Consider the following 21303-nt stretch of genomic DNA (forward strand, 5'->3'; position numbering starts at 1 on the left):
AATATAGCAGCAGTGGAGAAGCACCATAATCGTAACGACCCTTGCATGCCCAAACTGCATGGTAAGGCCATGATCTCACAAAGCCAAGTAAGTGCCTCAAGGGGATGTGGACTGTCCCTAGGATGTCAGTGTTAGGCCACGTTCACATGTTCAGTATTTGGTTAGGATGTTACATCAGTATTTGTAAGCCAAAACCAGGAGTGGGTGATAAATGCAGAAGTGGTGACGTGTTTCTATTATACTTTTCCTCTGTTCCACTCCTGGTTTTGGCTTACAAATACTGAGGTAAAATACTGAACAAATACTGAACTTGTGAACATGGCCTTAATGTTATTTAAAGTTCTTTCTGAACATTATTTTTCTTTGCTGATTAGTTACAAAGACTTCATTCAAACCACATTAGCTAGACGCCCAGATGATGACTATCTTCCTGCTCTATGTTTGGAGTCTTTAATTAAAAGAAAAAACACCCATTGCGATTTATCTCTAGCCAGACTATGCAGCCTATCGTATTACGTTAACATTTGTAAGGTCGCAAATATTGATTATTTTTGTCTACTGAAGGAAATTACATAACTGTGCCCATGTCTTTCCAAACTTCATCCTGATCCTCTAATCGATTATGGAGAGGCCACAGAGCAGAGTATAATTATAATGTTAATCTTTTGCCAGTTTGCTGAACAAATATAGAAAAAAAATCTTTTATTAGACCTGACATAAAAGATAATTTGCATGTAGTATCAGTTTGTTACTCTACTTACAGAATTCTTAATTTACTAAACACATTACAATAAAGAATACATTGTTAATTTATTATAAACTCTTGTTGCACCATGTTTCATGTAAGAATTTAAGTTTCTCAAAATTATAGAACCATTGCCTGTATTTAGAGATGAATTAATTCAATGTAAATCGAATTAGTGTTGAAGTTTTAGGAAATTCACTGTGACTGGCAAATTTGAACAATTCACAATGCACTTTGCGCGAATTGACAAAATGTCCACAGTCATTTTACACATTATAGAAGATTGCATCAGCCAGAGAAGGATCTTTGGCATTCTCGATCAAGCTTCCCCATAATGGCATGCAGCTATTAAGTCACATGGTATAGCACAGCCAATCAGGAGGGATTGTCAGTCATAGACTGTACAAAAGCAGAAACAAAGAATGCAGCAGTCATTTTGTAATGAATCTGGATAGTGCGAGGACATCACAGCTCACTCATAGAGATAGGAAAAGAACGCTAAAAATACGGAAGAAACTGGATAGATAGTGTGTGTGACAGCAATACAGATATACAGTCATGGCCATAAGTGTTAGCACCCTTGTAATTGTACCAGAAAATGAAGTATTTCTTCCAGACCATTATTGCAATAACACATGTTTTGTTATACAAATGCTTATTTCCTTTGTGTGTAGTGGAGCAACACAAAAACAGACAGCAAAGGCAAATTGAGCACAATTTCACAAAAACTCACAAAAAAGGGCCGGACAAAATTATTGGCACCTTTCCAAAATTGGGGGTAAACAACTTTGTTTCAAGTTTGTGATGCTTGTTCAAACTCACCTGTGGCAAGTAACAGATGTGGGCAATTTGGAAATCATACCTGAAACCAGATAAAAAGAGAAGTTGACTCAATGTTTGCATTATGTGTCTGTGTGCCACACTAAGCATTGAGAACTGAAAGAGAAAAAGAGAACTGTCTGAAGACTTGAGAACTAAAATTGTTGAAAAATATCAACAATCTCAAGGTTAAAAGTCCATCTGCAGAGGTCTTGATGTTCCTTTGTATGCAGTGCGCAACATAATCAAAAAGTTTACAACCCATGGCACTGTAGCTAATTTCCATGGATGGAGACGGCAGAGAAAATTTGATGAAAGGTTGCAACGCAGGATAGTCAGTCAAGTTCCAAAGAAATTCAAGCTGTCCTGCAGGCTCAGGGTGCATCAGTGTCACCGTGAATTATCCGTCGACATTTGAATGAAATGAAATGCTAGGGCAGGATACCCCGAAAGACCCCACTGTTCACACAGAGACATAAAAAAGTTGGACTGCAGTTTGCCAAACTGTACGTAAGCCAAAATCCTTCTGGGAAAGCGTCTTGTGGACAGATGAGACCAATATAGAGCTATTTGGTAAAGCACATCATTCTACTGTTTACTGATAATGGAATTCAGCCTTCAAAGAAAAGAACACATCCCCACAGTGAAATATGGTGGAGGTTCAAAGATGTTTTGTGGTTGTCTTGCTGCCTCTGGCACTGGGTGCCTTGATTGTGTGCAAGGCATCATGAAATTTGAAGATTAGCAATGGATTTTGGATCATAATGTGTTGCCCAATGTCACATAGTTGGTTGAGTCCTACTGTAGGTCATGGGTCTTTCAGAGGACAATGACTTCAAACATACAACAAGAAGCACCCAGAATTGGATGGAAATAAAGGGATGAAGAGTTCTGAAGGGGCCAGCAATGAGTCCGGATCTAAATTCCATTGAACACCTGTGGAGAGATCTCAAAATTGCTGTTGGGAGAAGGAACCTTCAAATAAAGGAGACCTGGAGCAGTTTGCAAAAGAAGAGTGGTCCAAAATTCCAGTTCAGAAGTGTAAGAAGCTCGTTGATGGTTATAGGAAGCGATTGACTGCAGTTAGTTATTCCAAAGGGTGTGTAAGCAAATATTAAGTTGAAGGTGCCAACAATTTTGTCCAGTCCATTTTTGGGGTTTTGTGAGAAATTCTGTCCAATTTGCCTTTTTTTCTGTTTTTTTTGTTTTGATCCAATATAGACAAAGGAAATAAACACATGTATAACAAAACGTGCAATTGCAAAACTTTTCTGGGAGAAATACTTAATTTTCTGGAACAATTTCAAAGGTACCAACACCGTTGGCCATGGCTGTGCCATACATTTTTTTTTTTCAGGAGAATTTGAGGCTTTGCAGTACTTCTTGATTTGTGGCATTTCCTGAGACAAGCTTGCAATTTTTATTTCCAAAGATTTGCTCATCCCTATTTGTACTGATTTTCCTTTGGCTACATTTACACATACTGTATATGTGAATAGTAACATCCAAGAGAAATGAACCGATTTTTTTTTTTCCCCTGGTGTCGTCCTGGTTTTAGCCATGGACTTTTAGCAATGTACCAGTTAATGAGGGCTAAAACTTAAAGGGCCACTGTCACCCCCTGCAGCCGTTATAAACTAAAAGAGCCACCTTGTGCAGCAGTAATACTGCAGTCTAACAAGGTGGCTCTTTTAGTTTTTGATTCAGTTAATCCCTCAATAAAGCGTTTTAAAGTTTGCCACAAAAACCTGATAATGTACCTGGAGGCGGTCCGAAGCCTCCTCTATGAATCTCCCAACGGCCGTCACTCTTCTCTTCAGGGGCGATGGTCGCCGCCTCCTTCGCGCTGTTTCTTCTTAAATCCGGCGCCTGCGCCGTGCGTGCCTGCCTGGGGCAGGCGCAGTCTTCATTGTCAGTCACAGCTCAGATGCAGGGTGCCTGAGTGCGCCTGTGCGGGCAGTGCGGCCACCCTGTTGCTGAATCCCCGCCCCGCACTGTGCATAATGAATAACACAGTGCGGGGCGGGGATTCAGCAACAGGGTGGCCGCACTGCCCGCACAGGCGCAGTCAGGCACCCTGCATCTGAGCTGTGACTGACAATGAAGACTGCGCCTGCCCCAGGCAGGCACGCACAGCGCAGGCGCCGGATTTAAGAAGAAACAGCGCGAAGGAGGCAGCGACCATCGCCCCTGAAGAGAAGAGTGACGGCTGTTGGGAGATTCATAGAGGAGGCTTCGGACCGCCTCCAGGTACATTATCAGGTTTTTGTGGCAAACTTTAAAACGCTTTATTGAGGGATTAACTGAATCAAAAACTAAAAGAGCCACCTTGTTAGACTGCAGCATTACTGCTGCACAAGGTGGCTGTTTTAGTTTATAACGGCTGGAGGGGGTGACAGTGGCCCTTTAAAGAAAGATTGAAGTGCACAGTATCTTTTCTGTGCTTCATCTGTTTACATAGATCCCCGTAGACTTTAATGGCCAAGTCTGCTCGCCAAAATGGATGAGTCTCATGGACTGGAGACACAGATCCGTTTTTAAAATGAATATGTGCATGGCTCAGTGTTCTTCTATAGGTTAGTGTACTGTCCCCAAAATAATGGCCAGCTTTAGGATGTGTAACAAGGATGTGTGAATGTGGCCTTATGGTGCGTTTACTGGGCCTGAACTATGGCTGAAACCAGCAGCAATATGGTGATCAACATGTTTTGCCAATGGCACCAGCTAAAATCACTTTTTTTGTTAATGGACTATGAAGTGTTTCTCTGCATAACTGCAGGGCTCTTATCAGTAAAGTGCTCTAGATTATGTCATTTGCAAACTGCGAGGATCAGCAGTTTTTAGGCAATATCTCAGAATCAACATAGAGGCAATATGTGAGTGCAGCCATGTGTCAGAGTTACCTTGCCAGTTTCCAGCATGCCTGGGGGCTGTAATTGGGGGTGTTCATACCTCAGTGTAGGAATGTCTTGAGAGTCTCACATATACTAGACGACAGTAGGCATAGGACTGTGATTTTGGTTGACAAACATAAAGGAAAAGGATGATCAACCAAGATTTTGTTTTCAGTTTTATGCTGAACAGGTTGAAGAGGTTTTCCAGGTGTTTAAAATAAATCCTGAAAGGATCCAGCCCCAGTTAAAAAAAAATAATAAAGGAACGATACTCTCCCTCCCTGATATGCTGTAGGCTTCATTCCCGTTGGTTTGTGCTTCCTGGTCACGTCCTAGAAACACTGCAAATGGCCAGAATTGCTCTTTGCAGCCAATCCCTGACATCACAGTAACTCACCTCAACTAAGGAATGGCCATTTCCAGCATATTGAAGATGGGAGTAGGAACACAGATGAGCAAGGAACCTGAAAGTGCAAAAATGGGGATTTATTTCTCAAATTATTTTGAACCGGTTTGAGCACATTCCCCTAGCCACCAGTCATGAAAGACAGATGTACACAGAAGCAACATTAATGGCATTTGTGTGCTATTTTTTCTGCTGACCAATTCAACTTGATTAGGCAAGTTTGGTCCACAAATCGGGCCAAAGTAGGACATGGTTTGGAAAAAAAAATGTGAACAGCCCCATAGAATGAACTAGGGAAATGGGAAATACTCTCTTTACTTAAACTCAGCTCCCTGGTTCTGATGTCCTCCTGTAGACCAGACGCTGATGTTTAATAATCATTTCAGACATAAATGATATTTAATGTCATAAACAATATTTTTTGTATTGTTTTAGTTATCCTAACTGATGAAGAAGTCCAACGGAAGAGGGACATGATAATGAAACGTAAAAATGAGGAGGCGTTGCGTGAATCACAAAGACCTAATATATCAGAGGAACAACAAAAAGTTATTGATATTCTTTTGGAAGCACATCGCAAGACTTTTGATGAAACATACTCAGATTTTTCTCAGTTCCGGGTAAGTACCGTATTTTGTACTATTGCAATCTGTCTGGTCATCCATGTCCTTCTGTAAGGTTTGTTGTTTTGCACAACTATATAATTATATAATAGTGTATTATATAAAAATCCTCTAAGAGAACATGTAATATGGGAATTAAAAAGATTCTCACTATTTAAGTCAAACATCCTGTTTTCCGATCATTCTTGATCACTATTATTTTCTATGACTCATACTCATTTACCAGCATAGGTAGGGCTACCAGTGACTCACATGGATACAAAGCTCCACATGCCAAAGCTTTTTTTAAAAAAAAAAAAAAAGAATAACAATACACACAATTCTTTTTTTTTGCTTTTGAACACTACTTTGTCAGCTAAACTTTGTTTCTCTTGAAATGTTGACTTTTTGTTTGTGTATGATGGGCGGACAGGTGGCTGTACTTGGACGCCGTTCCAATGGTGTTGGCACCGTCTCTCCCAAGGTTCGCGAGACATAGCAATCCCAATCAGCAGCCACTTCACTGCCTTCTCCTCAAGACATAACGGATATCCTGAGGAAGTCTGATTTATTCAAAGTAGGGGACAGTGAAGTGGCTGCTGACTGGCTGCAGGGATCACAAGACGTCATAATGTAACACATATCCCAGGATAGCCAGTGCCAATACCACTGGAGCAGCAGCACGAGGTGAGAGTATAAGTGTTAATATTTTACTTGGGAGAACTGCAGTGATTGAGAAGGGGATGCCCAAGTAGTTGACAAGCCCTTTAAGCCATGGCTGATACGTAGAACATGGAGGGGATCTGCCAAGTGTCCCACATTCCTGGCTCAGTTTTAATCTGCTTTCTCTAAAATATCACACCATTTCAGAGTAGAAAAAAACGGTAGATGTTTATAACCACTGGACCATTGCTTGTTTCATGCTGTCTGTGGTTTGGCCAGCATAAAACTTGTGACAGGTTCTCCCCTAATGTGCGCCCCACAGTAAGGGTAGCATATTACAGATTCAGATCTGTAGTTCTAGTAGGCAAAATATATTCTTCCATTTTCTTCAATGCGCGCTGAAAGAATGCCCCAGACACATAGTCCATTTTATATATGAGGAGTGCGCTCCTCTTGCCTCCCTGCCCCTCTATGCAGAGATTGATAGGCTGCTCCGTTCTACATGTACAACTACAGCCCTGAGAGGCGTGGGGAGCGCATGGACTCCTAATGCGAACTAGACATGGCATGAATCTAAACATTTAGGGGGTTATAGTCATCAAAGAGTTTCAACCAGAAGTCTGACGTATAAACTTTTCTGAAAAATGGACATCACTTAGCAGAAGGTGAGGCTGTAAATTTAACCATAACAGTGGGTGAAATTACTTATATCTGACATATGTTTCCGATTCAGGTATATGCAGACCCAAAAGATTTGACAAATTTATTAGTAGGCATCCTTTTATTCGAGACTGGTGTAGAAATGTTTGTCAGGGGAGCTTTTGGAGGCCCTCCTTCACATTAGATAATATGTCAATCCCATTGGTGTGTTTCGCCAACTTTTGTCTAATGTGTATGGGGTCCTTAACCCCTTTACCCCCAAGGGTGGTTTGCACATTAATGACCAGGTCAATTTTTACAATTCTGACCACTGTCCCTTTATGAGGTTATAACTCTGGAACGCTTCAACGGATACCGGTGACTCTGACATTGTTTTCTCATGACATATTGTACGTCATAATAGCGGTAACATTTCTTTGATATTACCTGTGTTTATTTGTGAAAAAACGGAAATTTGGTGAAAATTTTGAAAATTTCGCTATTTTCCAACTTTGAATTTTTATGCAATTAAATCACAGAGATATGTTACACAAAATACTTAATAAGTAACATTTCCCACATGTCTACTTTACATCACCACAATTTTGGAACCAACATTTTTTTTTTAAGGGAGTTATAAGGGTTAAAAGTTGACCAGCTATTTCTCATTTTTACAACACCATTTTTTTAAAGGGACCACATCTCATTTGAAGTCATTTTGAGGGGTCTATATGATAGAAAATAACCAATTGTGACAACATTCTAAAAACTGCACCCCTCAAGGTGCTCAAAACCACATTCAAGAAGTTTATTAACCCTTCAGGTGTTTCACAGGAATTTTTGGAATACTTACTTCAGCTCCAATTTGTTTTATTTTACCAAGGGTAACCGGAGAACATGGACCCCAAAAGTTATTGTACAATTTGTCCTGAGTACGCCGATACCCCATATGTGGGGGTAAACCATTGTTTGGGCGCATGGCAGAGCTTGGAAGCGAAGGAGCTCCATTTGACTTTTCAATGCAAAATTGACTGGAATTAAGATGGGACGCCATGTTGCGTTTGGAGAGCCCCTGATGTGCCTAAACATTGAAACCCCCCCACAAGTGACACAATTTTGGAAAGTAGACCCCCTAAGGAACTTATCTAGATGTGTGGTGAGCACTTTGACCCATTAAGTGATTCACAGAAGTTTATAATGCGGAGCCGTAAAAATAAAAAATCATATTTTTTCACAAAAATGATCTTTTCGCCCCCAATTTTTTATTTTCCCAAGGGTAAGAGAAGAAATTGGACCCCAAAAGTTGTTGTACAATTTGTCCTGAGTACACTGATACCCCATATGTGGGAGTAAATCACTGTTTGGGCGCATGGGAGAGCTCAGAAGGGAAGGAGCGCCGTTTGACTTTTCAATGCAAAATTGACAGGAATTGAGATGGGACGCCATGCTGCGTTTGGAGAGCCACTGATGTGCCTAAACAGTGAAACCTCCCACAAGTGACACCATTTTGGAAAGTAGACTCCCTAAGGAACTCATCTAGATGTGTTGTGAGAGATTTGAACCCCCAAGTGTTTCACTACAGTTTATAACGCAGAGCCGTGAAAATAAAAAATCTTTTTTTTACCACAAAAATTATTTTTAGCCCCCAGTTTTGTATTTTTTCAAGGGTAACAGTTGAAATTAGACCCCAAAAGTTGTTTTCCAATTTGTCCTGAGTACGCTGATACCCCATATGTGGGGGGGAACCACTGTTTGAGCGCATGGCAGAGCTCGGAAGGGAAGGAGCGTCATTTGGAATGCAGACTTAGATGGATTGGTCTGCTGAGGTCACATTGCGTTTGCAGAGCCCCTAATGTACCTAAACAGTAGAAAACCCCCACAAGTAACCCAATATTGGAAACTAGACCCCCCAAGGAACTCATCTAGATGTGTTGTGAGAGATTTGAACCCCCAAGTGTTTCACTACAGTTTATAACGCAGAGCCGTGAAAATAAAAAATCCTTTTTTTTCCACAAAAATTATTTTTTAGCCCCCAGTTTTGTATTTTCCCAAGGGTAACAGGAGAAATTGGACCCCAAAAGTTGTTGTTCAATGTGTCCTGACTACGCTGATACCCCATATGTTGGGGTAAACCCCTGTTTGGGTGCACGGGAGAGCTCGGAAGGGAAGGAGCACTGTTTTACTTTTTCAACGCAGAACTGGCTGGAATTGAGATCGGACGCCATGTCGCGTTTGGAGAGCCCCTGATGTGCCTAAACAGTGGAAACCCCCCAATTATAACTTAAACCTTAATCCAAACACATCCCTATCCCTAATTCCAATGGTAACCCTAACCACACCCCTAACCCTGACACACCCCTAACCCTAATCCCAACCCTATTCCCAACCGTAAATGTAATCCAGACCCTAACCCTAACTTTAGCCCCAACCCTAACTGTAGCCTTAACCCTAGCCCCAACCCTTGCCCTAGCCCTAACCCTAGCCCTAACCCTTGCCCTGATCCTAGCCCTAACCCTAGCCCTAACCCTGACCCTAATGAGAAAATGGAAATAAATACATTTTTTTAATTTTTCGCTAACTAAGGGGGTGATGAAGGGGGGTTTGATTTACTTTTATAGCGGGTTTTTTAGCGGATTTTTATGATTGGCAGCCGTCACACACTGAAAGACGCTTTTTATTGCAAAAAATATTTTTTGCGTTACCACATTTTGAGAGCTATAATTTTTCCATATTTTGGTCCACAGAGTCATGTGATGTCTTGTTTTTTGCGGGACGAGTTGACGTTTTTATTGGTACCATTTTCGGGCACGTGACATTTTTTGATCGCTTTTTATTCCGATTTTTGAGAGGCAGAATGACCAAAAAACAGCTATTCATGAATTTCTTTTGGGGGAGGCGTTTATACCGTTCCGCGTTTGGTAAAATGGATAAAGCAGTTTTATTCTTTGGGTCGGTACAATTACAGCGATACCTCATTTATATCATTTTTTATGTTTTGGCGCTTTTATACGATAAAAACTATTTTATAGAAAAAATAATTATTTTTGCATCGCTTTAATCTGAGGACTATAACTTTTTTATTTTTTGCTTTGATGACGCTGTATGGCAGCTTGTTTTTTGCGGGACAAGATGACGTTTTCAGCGGTACCATGGTTATTTATATCCGTCTTTTTGATCGCGTGTTATTCCACTTTTTGTTTGGCAGTATGATAATAAAGCGTTGTTTTTTGCCTCGTTTTTTTTTTTTTTTTTTTTTTTTTTTATGGTGTTCACTGAAGGGGTTAACTAGTGGGACAGTTTTATAGGTCGGGTCGTTACGGACGCGGCGATACTAAATATGTGTACTTTTATTATTTTTTTTCTTATTTAGAAGAAAGATATGTATTTATAGGAACAATATATATATTTTTTTTAATTTTGGAGGGGATTTTTAAAAAAAATTTTTTACACATGTGAATATTTTTTTTTTACACTATAACATTGCCCCGGGGGGGCATCATGTTATAGTGTAAGATCGCTGATCTGACAGTTTGCACAGCACTCTGTCAGATCGGTGATCTGACGTGCACAGCTCCTCCAGGCTTCCCGGCGCCTGCTCTGAGAAGGTGCTGTGAAGACACCTCCCTTCAGTACCCGGATGCCGTAGCCATTTTGGATCCGACCCTGCTGCAGGGAGGAGGAGGTAAGAGACCCTCGGAGCAACGCGATCACATCGCGTTGCTCCGGGGGTCTCAGAAAAGCACGCAGGGAGCCGACTCCCTGCGCGATTCTTCCCTAAACCGCCGGAACACTGCAATCATGTTTGATCGCAGTGTGCCGGGGGTTAATGTGCCGGGTGCGGTCTGTGACTGCTCCTGGCACTTAGTGCCTGATGTCAGCTGCGATAGTCAGCTGACACTCGGCCGCGCTCCCCCCGTGAGCGCGGCCGATCGCATATGACGTACTATCCCTTCGGTGGTCATACGGGCCCACCCCACCTCGACGGTATAGTACGTCCGATGTCAGAAAGGGGTTAAGTTGTAATGCAGAGTTTGGAATTTTTGGATGTAATAAAGCATCTGACCTTCGACAGAATTTGCTAGGACACCTATTAATAAATTAATGAAAGAATAGTGAATGTAAATTTGTTTGGCATTTATTTGGTGGACTTCTAATCCTTCCAAGGCTGATGAGCAGCAAGAATTCCTTCTCTGATGTTGTGACAGATGCCATCTTTATTCTTTCCGTAATGTAGACCTCCGCCTTAGTGTCCCAGAGCACCAAACTACCAAAAGTTCAGCTGTTTTGGCCCTTTAAATGCCTTTTAAAGCTTTCTTAAAAATCTGGAGGGGGGGTTCCTTGCCTGTAACTGGCACAGAGCGGAGTTTACAGAGTAGAGTCCTGAAGGAGGAGTCTGACTTCCTATGCAAATAGATTGGTAAAAAACACAAAGAGACAAAACAAAACACAAGACTGGACTCTCTCTGCTTGTTGGCTATCAGAGTCTTGTGATTTGCTCTTCCATTGTGTGTGAGCACTTCACTGGGGTTCAGCAGAAACTGGTCAGGACAATTACAGTATTATTTCTGGATCTACAGTTATTCGAGGGGGGAGATTGTGGGTGCTGCTACTGGGGATGTCATTCTTTATAATGGCACTTTTCTATGTTCTGTGACAACACATCACTTCCATGGAAAGCTGAAAATCATATTGAGCAAGTAACCAGCAGCCCAAGAAATGGATGACTCACAGTTCAAGGGAAACAAATACAGCGTAGGTGTAAATGTATATGTACAACTAATTTTATTAATTACGGTATATTCACTCCTCCAAAAAGGCAGACGATTGTCTGGTAATAATTTTATCGGTCATATGACATTACATATGACGTGAGCTGTTTACCTTTCAGATCCACTAGTATTAGCAGAATGATGTACAGATATATATGGGTCTATTGTCAGTGTAATAGAAATAGATGGATAAATCGTAACCACATCTCATTCACAATTTAAAGGGGCAGTCCCATCCCGATGATGAAAGTTTATCAACTCTTAAAGGGAACCTGTCACCCCCAAAATCAAAGATGAGCTAATCCCACCGGCATCAGGGGCTTATCTACAGCATTCCGTAATGCTGAAGATAAGCCCCCGATGTATCCTGAAAGATGAGAAAAAGAGGTTAGATTATACTCACCTGGGGGGGGTTGTCCTATCCGATGGGCATCACGGTCCGGTCCGGGGCCTCCCATCTTCATAGGATGACTTCCTCTTCTTGCCTTCATGCTGCAGCTCCGGCGTACTTTGTCTGCCCTGTTGAGGGCAGAGCTAAGTACTGCAGTGGGCAGGTGGCGGGCCTCTCTGACCTTTACCGGCGCCTGCGCACTGCAGTACTTTGCTTTGCCCTCAACAGGGCAGACAAAGTACACCTGCGCCGGAGCTGCAGCGTGAATACAAGAAGAGGACGTCATTGTAAGAAGATGGGAGGCCCCGGACCGTGACACCCATCGGACCGGACCGCAGCGGGACCGCCCCTGGGTGATTATAATCTGATTCCTTTTTCTCATCTTTCAGGTTACATCGGGGCTTACCTACAGCATTCCAGAATGCTGTAGATAAGCCCCTGATGCCGGTGGGCTTAGCTCATCTTCGATTTTGGGGGTGACAGGTTCCCTTTAATGCTGCTAGTAATGATATTGGGAGCCAGTGTAAAACAGCGATTCAGTGCAGCAATGCAGTACATTGCAGTCTCATTGCTAGTCATCAAGGTGGAGAAGCCCGGGAATGATTAGCGAGACTAATGAGATGTGGGTGAAGCATTTACTCTGCAGCATGCATTATGTCTTAAAATTCAGGAAAAATAATTGCGGGAAAAAAAACCATTTAATTGAAAAGTATTACTGTATTTTTCGGATTATAAGACCCACTTTTTTCCTTCAATAGGGGTACATCTTATAGTCCGAATATACATGCTGTGGTTGTGAATGGTGGGGCGGTGGAGCGGCAACGGAGGAGCAGGTCACAGGAGGCAGGAGCCGGCTGCTGGGGCTAACACTGTGCCTGCTGTTAAAGAGAATGAATATTCACTGCTCCCCACGTACATAGTCCCTCCCACTTTTATGCACTGAAGCCCGCGCTGAGAGGTGGAAGGGACTATTGGCGTGTGGAGCAGTGAATATTCATTCTCTTTAACAGCGGGCACACTTGATCGCCCAGCAGCTGCAAGAAGCCGGCGGCTGCAGCTAACAGTGTGTCTGCTATTAAAGAGAAGTTTGGGACAAATACAGTATATACCAGGATGGGGAATATTACTACAGAATTGGGGGACATTACTCCGGTAGCAGTGTCAGCAGCACAACCCCCCCACACACATAACAGTGCATCATGACCATATTTGTTGCTTCAATTTTTTTTCTATTTTCCTCCTCTAAAACCTAAGTGCGTCTTATAGTCCGAAAAAATATGGTATTGCTTAGGGATTTTAAACTATTACTAACCAGTCATTCACAGGAGTACAGCTGGTAGAGATAGGCATGAAGTGTTAAAGACTGTAGAGTTATAAAAAGTCATATAAATGCTCAATCCTACTATCTATAACACATGATACCTGTTCATCCTATTCTTTTTTGTGTTCCCCAAGTTCTTTCACACTATAAACACACTTTAAGGTGGCTACCAGACACATAGTTGATGGAAGGAATGTATCACAAAGGTGGTTGTCTTCTGTGATGTAAACCTGAAGTAATGCTCTAGTGCACATAGTACTAAGAGGCTTGTTTTGTGCATCTGGGTCAGGTTTACGAACAGCCTGAGATGGGCGGGTCTGGCTGCCCACATACCCCATCTCTGGGTGTGGTTCATATTTTATGGAGTCTGTTTGTTTGACAAATGGTCTGTTTTGTGTGGAAGAAGAAGAACAGAAGAAGAACCTCCACTGTGATATCTCCATACTGAGCCCGTGTACTGTATCCTATCCAGCCTGTGTGTCCTGGACTATCACTAAAGTCACTTTGTTTGAACTGTTTACTTTGTTTTGTCTGCACTGTCTAAGGTCATTTATTTTTTTTTGCTTGTGGCTGGTTTATGAAGCAGCAATAAACCAGCCTGGACATTTAAATGGAAACTGTTCCTGTGTTACCTCACCACGCAACCAAGTGAGTAGTATTCCCACAACACATTTAAAAAAAACTGACCAGCACTTTCCAATAGAATGAAGCGAGTGTGAACAGGAGCAAGCTGTGGTGACTGCATGAATTATATAACAGAAATTGCAGCAGGAAACTATGTGCGTCAAGCAGGTCTGCCACTATGAATTTCGGGGCCCCGTACTGGCAAAATTTTCGGGGCCCCTTGAAACTCCGCCCAGACTCCACCCCAGCTCCGCCTCCACATCTCAAACCTTCCACTGTCTCACTGCCCGCTCTAGGAAAAACTCATCTTCTGCACCATGTCCTCACCAATCTAATATTAACAGTTCCCAGCAGACACCAGATTACATACATAGCTAGCAGTTTTTGTTTTGGCCAAAAGAATTTTTAAGCCACCACCACGAAAAGGTAGACTATTTAGTCCGGGCTCTACTCTACTCTCACCTATTAAACATTTCTTTATATTTTCTGTATTTTTCTTTATTTTTCTTTAAGGGAATGAGTCACATATATATTTTAGAATGACCATTAATACTACATACAAGGGAAAAATACCATCACACCATGACCAAACGACATATTACCACCACATGACGGAATAATACCACATACCTGAAACAAATATCTCCATACTGTGACCAGATCACGTATTACCATCACATAGTGACCAGATAATACCACATACAGGGAGAAATACCGCCACACCATGACCAGATCACATACTGCCACCACATAGTGACTGAATACTACAATATTGATCATTAATTGAGAAAAACAATACAGCACTAATGCCATTATACACAGGAGCTCTGTATATAATGTCAGTGTGCAGGTAATACAGTGATCACTGGTGACATTATACACAGGAGCTCTGTATATAGTGTGAGTGTTCAGGTAATACAGTGATCACTGGTGACATTATACACAGAAGATCTGTATATAATGTCAGTGTACAGGTAAGGCTACGTTCACATTTGCGGTCAGCGCCGCAGCGTCGGGCGCCGCAGCGGCGCCGCATGCGTCATGCGCCCCTATATTTAACATGGGGGCGCATGGACATGCGTTGTGCTGCGTTTAGCGCCGCATGGCCGCAAGCGTTGGACGCAAGAAACGCATCAAGTTGCATTTTTTTTGCGTCCAACTTGCGACCAAAAACGACGCATGCGGCGCAAAACGCAGCGTTTTAGCGTGCGTTTTGCCGCGTTTTTTGTTTGCGTTGTGCGCTGCGGCGCCGACGCTGCGGCCCACAACGCAAATGTGAACGTAGCCTTATATGGAGATCACCAGTGACATTAGATACAGGAGCTCTGTATATACTGTACAGTGAATAGGTAATAGAGTGTATAGTGTCAGTGTACAGGTAACACACTGACTTTCCAGTTACGTATCTAGCTGAAGTTCTTCATCTTTGCTTTTCTTTTTCAATCAGCGCAGACTGCCATCATTTGTTCCAGCCAGGACTCGTCTCTGCATAAAATAACACATAGTTACCTAGAGCACCGCTTCCAGAGCACATTCCCCACTTTTCCCTTTCTTCTACACTACACATCTGAATACAGACGTGCACCCACCATTAATATACAATTACCGTAGTTGTTATTAATCCACCACTGCATCCCCACCAACTATAATTAGCCATTTTCCCCAATTAATAAATATCTACATTAATTAGCCCCTGTACTCTTTCCCCCAATTCATTACCAGTCACTGCATTTAACGCCCCCCACTAGGTGCCTCCCGCTCTCCCGATTCATTATATTTACATGCCCCTTCTGCCCCAATTCATTGTCGTCTTCTCTCTCCCACCCCAACCCTCTATTCATTATCAACTGCTCTCCCTCCACATTCAATACATTATTTACTCCCACCACTCTCAAAATTCAACAATTTTTGCTCTCCCCCAGGGCCTCATTTGCTTTCCCCGTCCCCCACCTTCAATTCAATTGCTGTCCCCCGACCCTCACTTAATCATTTGCAGTCCCCTTCACTTCATCATTTGCTGTCCTCCCCCCACTTCATCATTTGCTGTCGTCCTCCCCCCTCACTTCATCATTTGCTGTCCTCCTCCCCCCTCACTTCATCATTTGCTGTCCTCCTCACCCCTCACTTCATCATGCGCAGTCCCCTTCCGTTCATGTGCAGTCCCCAGTCCCCTTCCTCAAAACATCAATTGCAGCCCCCTCCATCATTTGCAGCCCCCACTCCATCATCATTTACAGCCCCCTCCAACATGTGCAGATCTCCCCTTTCATCATGTGCAGACCCCCCTTTCATCATGTGCAGACCCCCCTTGAATCATTTGCAGACCCCCTTTTCATCATGTGCAGACCCCTTTATCATGTGCAGCCCCCAATTCATGTGCAGTGCCCTATTCATGTACAGCCCCATTTATCATATGCAGCACCCCCTTTATCATGTGCAGCCCCCTTTATCATGTGCAGCCCCCTTTATCATGTGCAGCACACCCTTTATCATGTGCAGTCCCCCTTTATTATGTGAAGCCCCCTTTATCATGTGCAGCCCCCCTTTATTATGTGCAGCCCCTTTATCATGTGCAGCCCCCCATTCATGTGCAGTGCCCCTTTATCATGTACAGCCCCCCTTTATAATGTGCAGCCCCCCATTCATGTGCAGTGCCTCTTTATCATGTACAGCCCCCCTTAATCATGTGCAGCCCCCTTTATCATGTGCAGCCCCCCTTTATCATGTGCAGCCCCCCTTTATCATGTGCAGCCCTACATTCATGGGCAGCCCTCCATTCATGTGCAGCCCCCCTTTATCATGTGCAGCCCTCCATTCATGTGCAGCCCCCTTTATCATGTGCAGCCCCCTTTATCATGTGCAGCCCCCCTTTATGTGCAGCACACCCTTTACAACGTGCAGCACCCCTTTATCATGTGCAGTCCCCCTTTATTATGTGAAGCCCCTTTATCATGTGCAGCCCTTTATCATGTGCAGCCCCCATTCATGTACAGCCCCCCTTTATCATGTGCAGCCCCCTTTATCATGTGCAGCCCCCATTCATGTGCAGTGCCTCTTTATCATGTACAGCCCCCCTTTATCATGTGCAGCCCTCCATTCCTGTGCAGCCCTCCATTCCTGTGCAGCCCTCCATTCATGTGCAGCCCTCCATTCATGTGCAGCCCCCCTTTATCATGTGCAGCACACCCTTTACAACGTGCAGCACCCCTTTATCATGTGCAGTCCCCCTTTATTATGTGAAGCCCCTTTATCATGTGCAGCCCCTTTATCATGTGCAGCCCCCCATTCATGTACAGCCCCCCTTTATCATGTGCAGCCCCCTTTATCATGTGCAGTCCCCCTTTATTATGTGAAGCCCCTTTATCATGTGCAGCCCCTTTATCATGTGCAGCCCTCCATTCATGTGCAGCCCCCCTTTATCATGTGCAGCCCTCCATTCATGTGCAGCACCCCTTTATCTTGTGCAGCACCCCCTTTATCATGTGCAGCCCCCCTTTATCATGTGCAGCCCTCCATTCATGTGCAGTGCCCTCTTTATCTCGTGCAGAACTCCCTTCATGTCCAGTGCCCCCTCATCCCCTCCTCTCCCATTTAATTCATTTTATGTAGGAAAAACAAAACATTTTACATACTTACCTCATAAGCGATCCTCAGCAGGCGCAGCTCCGCTTCTGGTCAGTGCACTCATACATATCGGCGCATACGCGATGACATCATCGCGTATGCGCCGACACCTGACCAGAAACCAAGGGAGAGCGGAGGGAGTCGGAGCTGCGCTGCCGACCAAGTAAAGACGGCCATGCACAGCTCCCAGAAAGATCCAGGGCCCCGGCGCCGACATTTGCGCCGCAGGCCTACAGCACATTAGTGCAGGTCTGCAAGATGGGGCCCCATGAGCAGTAGCACAAAAGGTGGGGCCCTGCAGGCTCCCCTGTGTACCACTTGTCATTAGGCCCCATACAGCAGTAAGGGCAGTAATTCTATGAGAGGTTGCTCCTAGAGCGAAGATAGCCTGTAGACGTCTACGGCCTTCTCTTTCCCCTGTCAGCGATTAGAGGTCACTCAACTATCAGTGCTGTACCAGATAGACTCAGGGATCGGGGGTCTCAGCCTTCCCTTTGCCCCAGTCAGACGGACCGTGGCCGACTCCTCTTTGAGAGGTTCCTCAGCCAACAGCCAGCCTGTGCAATGGGCTCAGGGGGATCATGCGGCATGTCCAATCCTTCCCCCTGTCAAGCAGCCCAGGGTGGAAACTCCCCGATGGGGAGTCCCTCAGCCCCAGATACCAGTCAAGCGGACGGGATCCTAGGTAGAGCCGCTTCCTCCTGATGGGGGGGCTCTCGGTTCAGACGCCGGTCAGCAAAACACCGCTACTTCAGGAAGTCCCTTGGTTGAGAAGGCCGTTGCGCTTCCGGTGACGTCAGAGCGGGGCGCCGGGACATAAGGTCGGTGTGCGTTCCATGGTGGAATGCGGAAAGGGGCACAGGAGAAGAAATCATTGGCAGTAATGCAGTATTCCTGGCGGGACACCGCTTCCTTCCAACGGTAGGCTCTCGGCGTTACCAGCTCCCCCTGTTTTCTAGCAGGTATGGAGCCGGCACAGGTGAGTGCATGGTGGAATGTTGCGTTGATGGCCTAGGCCTCTGGGCTGACTCTAGTCTCATGCCTTTGTGTCAAAGCTGTACCTGGAACCCATGAGCAGAGGTATGCTTCCACATATATGCAGCTAGGCCTTGGACCTCTAGGCTATGTAGAGCCATATGTCCAGGCTACATCTCATGACTGGACTTCAGTTAGTTGCAGGTCTTATAATATTAAATGAATGTATACATAAGAATGTATACATTCTTATGTATACATTCATTTAATATTATTTGTATCATTTACAATCTTTGGTGGTGATTGTTGTACTCGCTGCAGGCAAACTGCCTTGTGACTTATAGCGCCACTCATAGTTATTTACTAGTTGCAGGTCTTGTCTGCACAGAGCCCTATGATTGGCCTTTTTGGAAGCATGTTTTCCATTTTTTGGTTCAATAAACAAGTGTTTCACTTTTCTTTGCAACTTAACTACTCCATTCATCGGAGGACACAGAGTGTTAATTCAGCACATTGTCCCCATGAAGACTGCCAGCAAGCTGTGGCTCATTAATTAGTTCCTTCCGGTGGAGTCAGTCTGACAAATGAGATGTACTAGTCAGAGTGGAGATGTATCTGGAACTCTGATAGATTGCTCTTTTCCTTGAAAGTGTAAATCTGATCTCTTGTTTGGAACCTTCAAGCATGGCCTAGTTTCTCTGTGCATCTTTTTACATCATACTGCCTCCATGCATCATATTGAGTGCCTCTGTGCATCATACTGCATCATAGTGCCTCTATGCATCATATTGAGTGCCTCTGTGCATCATACTGCCTCAGAGTATCTCTATGCATCCTATTGAGTGCCTCTGTGCACATACGGCATCATAGTGTTTCATAGGGACTTTGTGCATCATTTTGCATCATAATGCTTCATAGTTCCTATATGCATCATAGCGCTTCATATTGCTTCATGGTTCCTATATGCATCATATTACTTAATGGCTCCTATATGCATCATAGCGCTTCATAGTGATTTTGTGCATCATATTGCATCATATTGCTTCATTGTTCGTATATGCATCATAGCGCTTCATATTGCCTTTGTGCATCATATTACAGCATATTGCTTCATAGTTCGCATATGCATCATATTGCTTCATAGTGACTTTGTGCATCATATTGCTTCATTGTTCCTATATGCATCATAGTGCTTCATATTGCCTTTGTGCATCATATTACATCATATTGCTTCATAGCTCCTATGTGTATCATGGCGCTTCATAGTGACTGGGTTAGACATTCTGACTGGTGCCTTGTTGTGTGGCCGCACATTGTATCGTAGGCCTACCGCTTCATATTTTTGTCTTGGGCCTCAACTCTGGATATAGAGTCCTCGTGTTTTTGGACCAAGATCCAGCTTCTGTTACTTCATTCTTTACAACAGGGCTTAGCCAAGCAAACAGCTATGCTTGAATTAGCTTAGTAAATTAGCATTTCTTCCATGTGGAACAGACCTCTCAGGTGAGCTTCTACCTTGAGTGCTAATGGCAAGTCTGTTTCATAATTAGCTTTAAAAGATGACATACTTCTTTTTAGTATATCCTATAAAAGGACATACTACTGTTCTGGGAGCGGAAAATCCCACGAGGTGGAAGGAAGGAATCCTTCCGCCTCGGAATGCTCTGCCCCAAGATATTAGGACCATCCACAATTTGCATAGTTTTAGGCGCACCCTCAAAACACATTTGTTCAGAGCGGCCTATCACGTTCCCTAATCAAAGTAATTTTATGTTTGTGTGTGTGTGTAGCCCATTCACTACTTCAAGCTATCCCCCACCCCCTGAAGATGGCTGGACCATCATTGTAAATACATCATTGTAAATACACACCTGTACTTTGTATCTCCCCCACCTCATTGTAGATTGTAAGCTCTTACGAGCAGGGTCATTTTATTTTGCTTTAATTATTATATTGTTGTTACTTCTGACTGTTGTGTTTGAAAGTGTTAAACTGTAAAGCGCTGCGGAATATGTTGGTGCTATATAAATAAAGATTATTATTATTATTATTATTATTATTATTATTAATCCTTCCCAACTCCACATTCGGCAATCAGACTAGTTACCTTGATCATCATCCAGTAGACAGATTCTTGTCCCATAAGTCTGTTGCGTTTCATTTACCAAGGACGGCATCACTGCCTTTTGTACCTTGTGGTGAAGCAGCAGCACTGTGTCGTGTGGCAGAGGATCCCATTCTTGCGGCTCTTACAGCAGTCACGGCTCCTAAGATACATGAAACTGTATCCAGGGCTCTTACAGTTAAGACCCCATAGTCTCAATGCCTCAAAGTAGATAATCTCCCTCTGTGGTGGGAAGAAACCTACTTTTTCTCTAGCCATAGAATATGGTTACTCCCACCATGGCTGTCTGGGTGTATAAATATCCCTGAGAAGATTGCCTCTTGTGATATGTATGTGCGTTTATGTGTGTATATATACATATGTAGACAAATAAGTTGACATACATATAATTTCTGGACTAATGACTCGTATAGAGGCAGTTTCGAATAATTTCAAGTGTAGGAAGATTTTTACCAGCACCACCACCACCACCACCTTCATTGATTCAGAGTCCGGACTCCCTGTGTCTAACATCAGTAAAACAGGAGTGATGATCCACATTTCTCTTTCAGCGCTTCTAATGAGAAGCCCGACGTTGGTAATGGCAGGAGATATTACCTGCCGGATGGCATATTCCTTAGTTTCAATAATATCTAACCCTTACTTGGGGTTAGACATCTAAGGATTTGGAATAGACGTGATCTCCTGGATGAGTAATGTGCGTACA

General features: G+C 43.5%; 1 protein-coding gene across 4 annotated transcripts in view; it reads left to right on the forward strand.

The window, feature by feature from the left end:
* The window catches only part of VDR (vitamin D receptor), a 194086-nt gene that overhangs the window by 156136 nt on the left and 16647 nt on the right, over positions 1 to 21303 (forward strand). For all 4 annotated transcript variants that reach the window (XM_077297888.1, XM_077297886.1, XM_077297889.1 and 1 more), the window contains one exon: positions 5300 to 5484. In XM_077297888.1, coding sequence (XP_077154003.1) covers positions 5300 to 5484 — 185 coding nt within the window. The remainder of the gene's footprint in view (positions 1 to 5299; positions 5485 to 21303) is intronic.

The sequence above is a fragment of the Ranitomeya variabilis genome, chromosome 3, assembly GCF_051348905.1.
Source record: "Ranitomeya variabilis isolate aRanVar5 chromosome 3, aRanVar5.hap1, whole genome shotgun sequence".
Classification (NCBI taxonomy): domain Eukaryota; kingdom Metazoa; phylum Chordata; class Amphibia; order Anura; family Dendrobatidae; genus Ranitomeya; species Ranitomeya variabilis.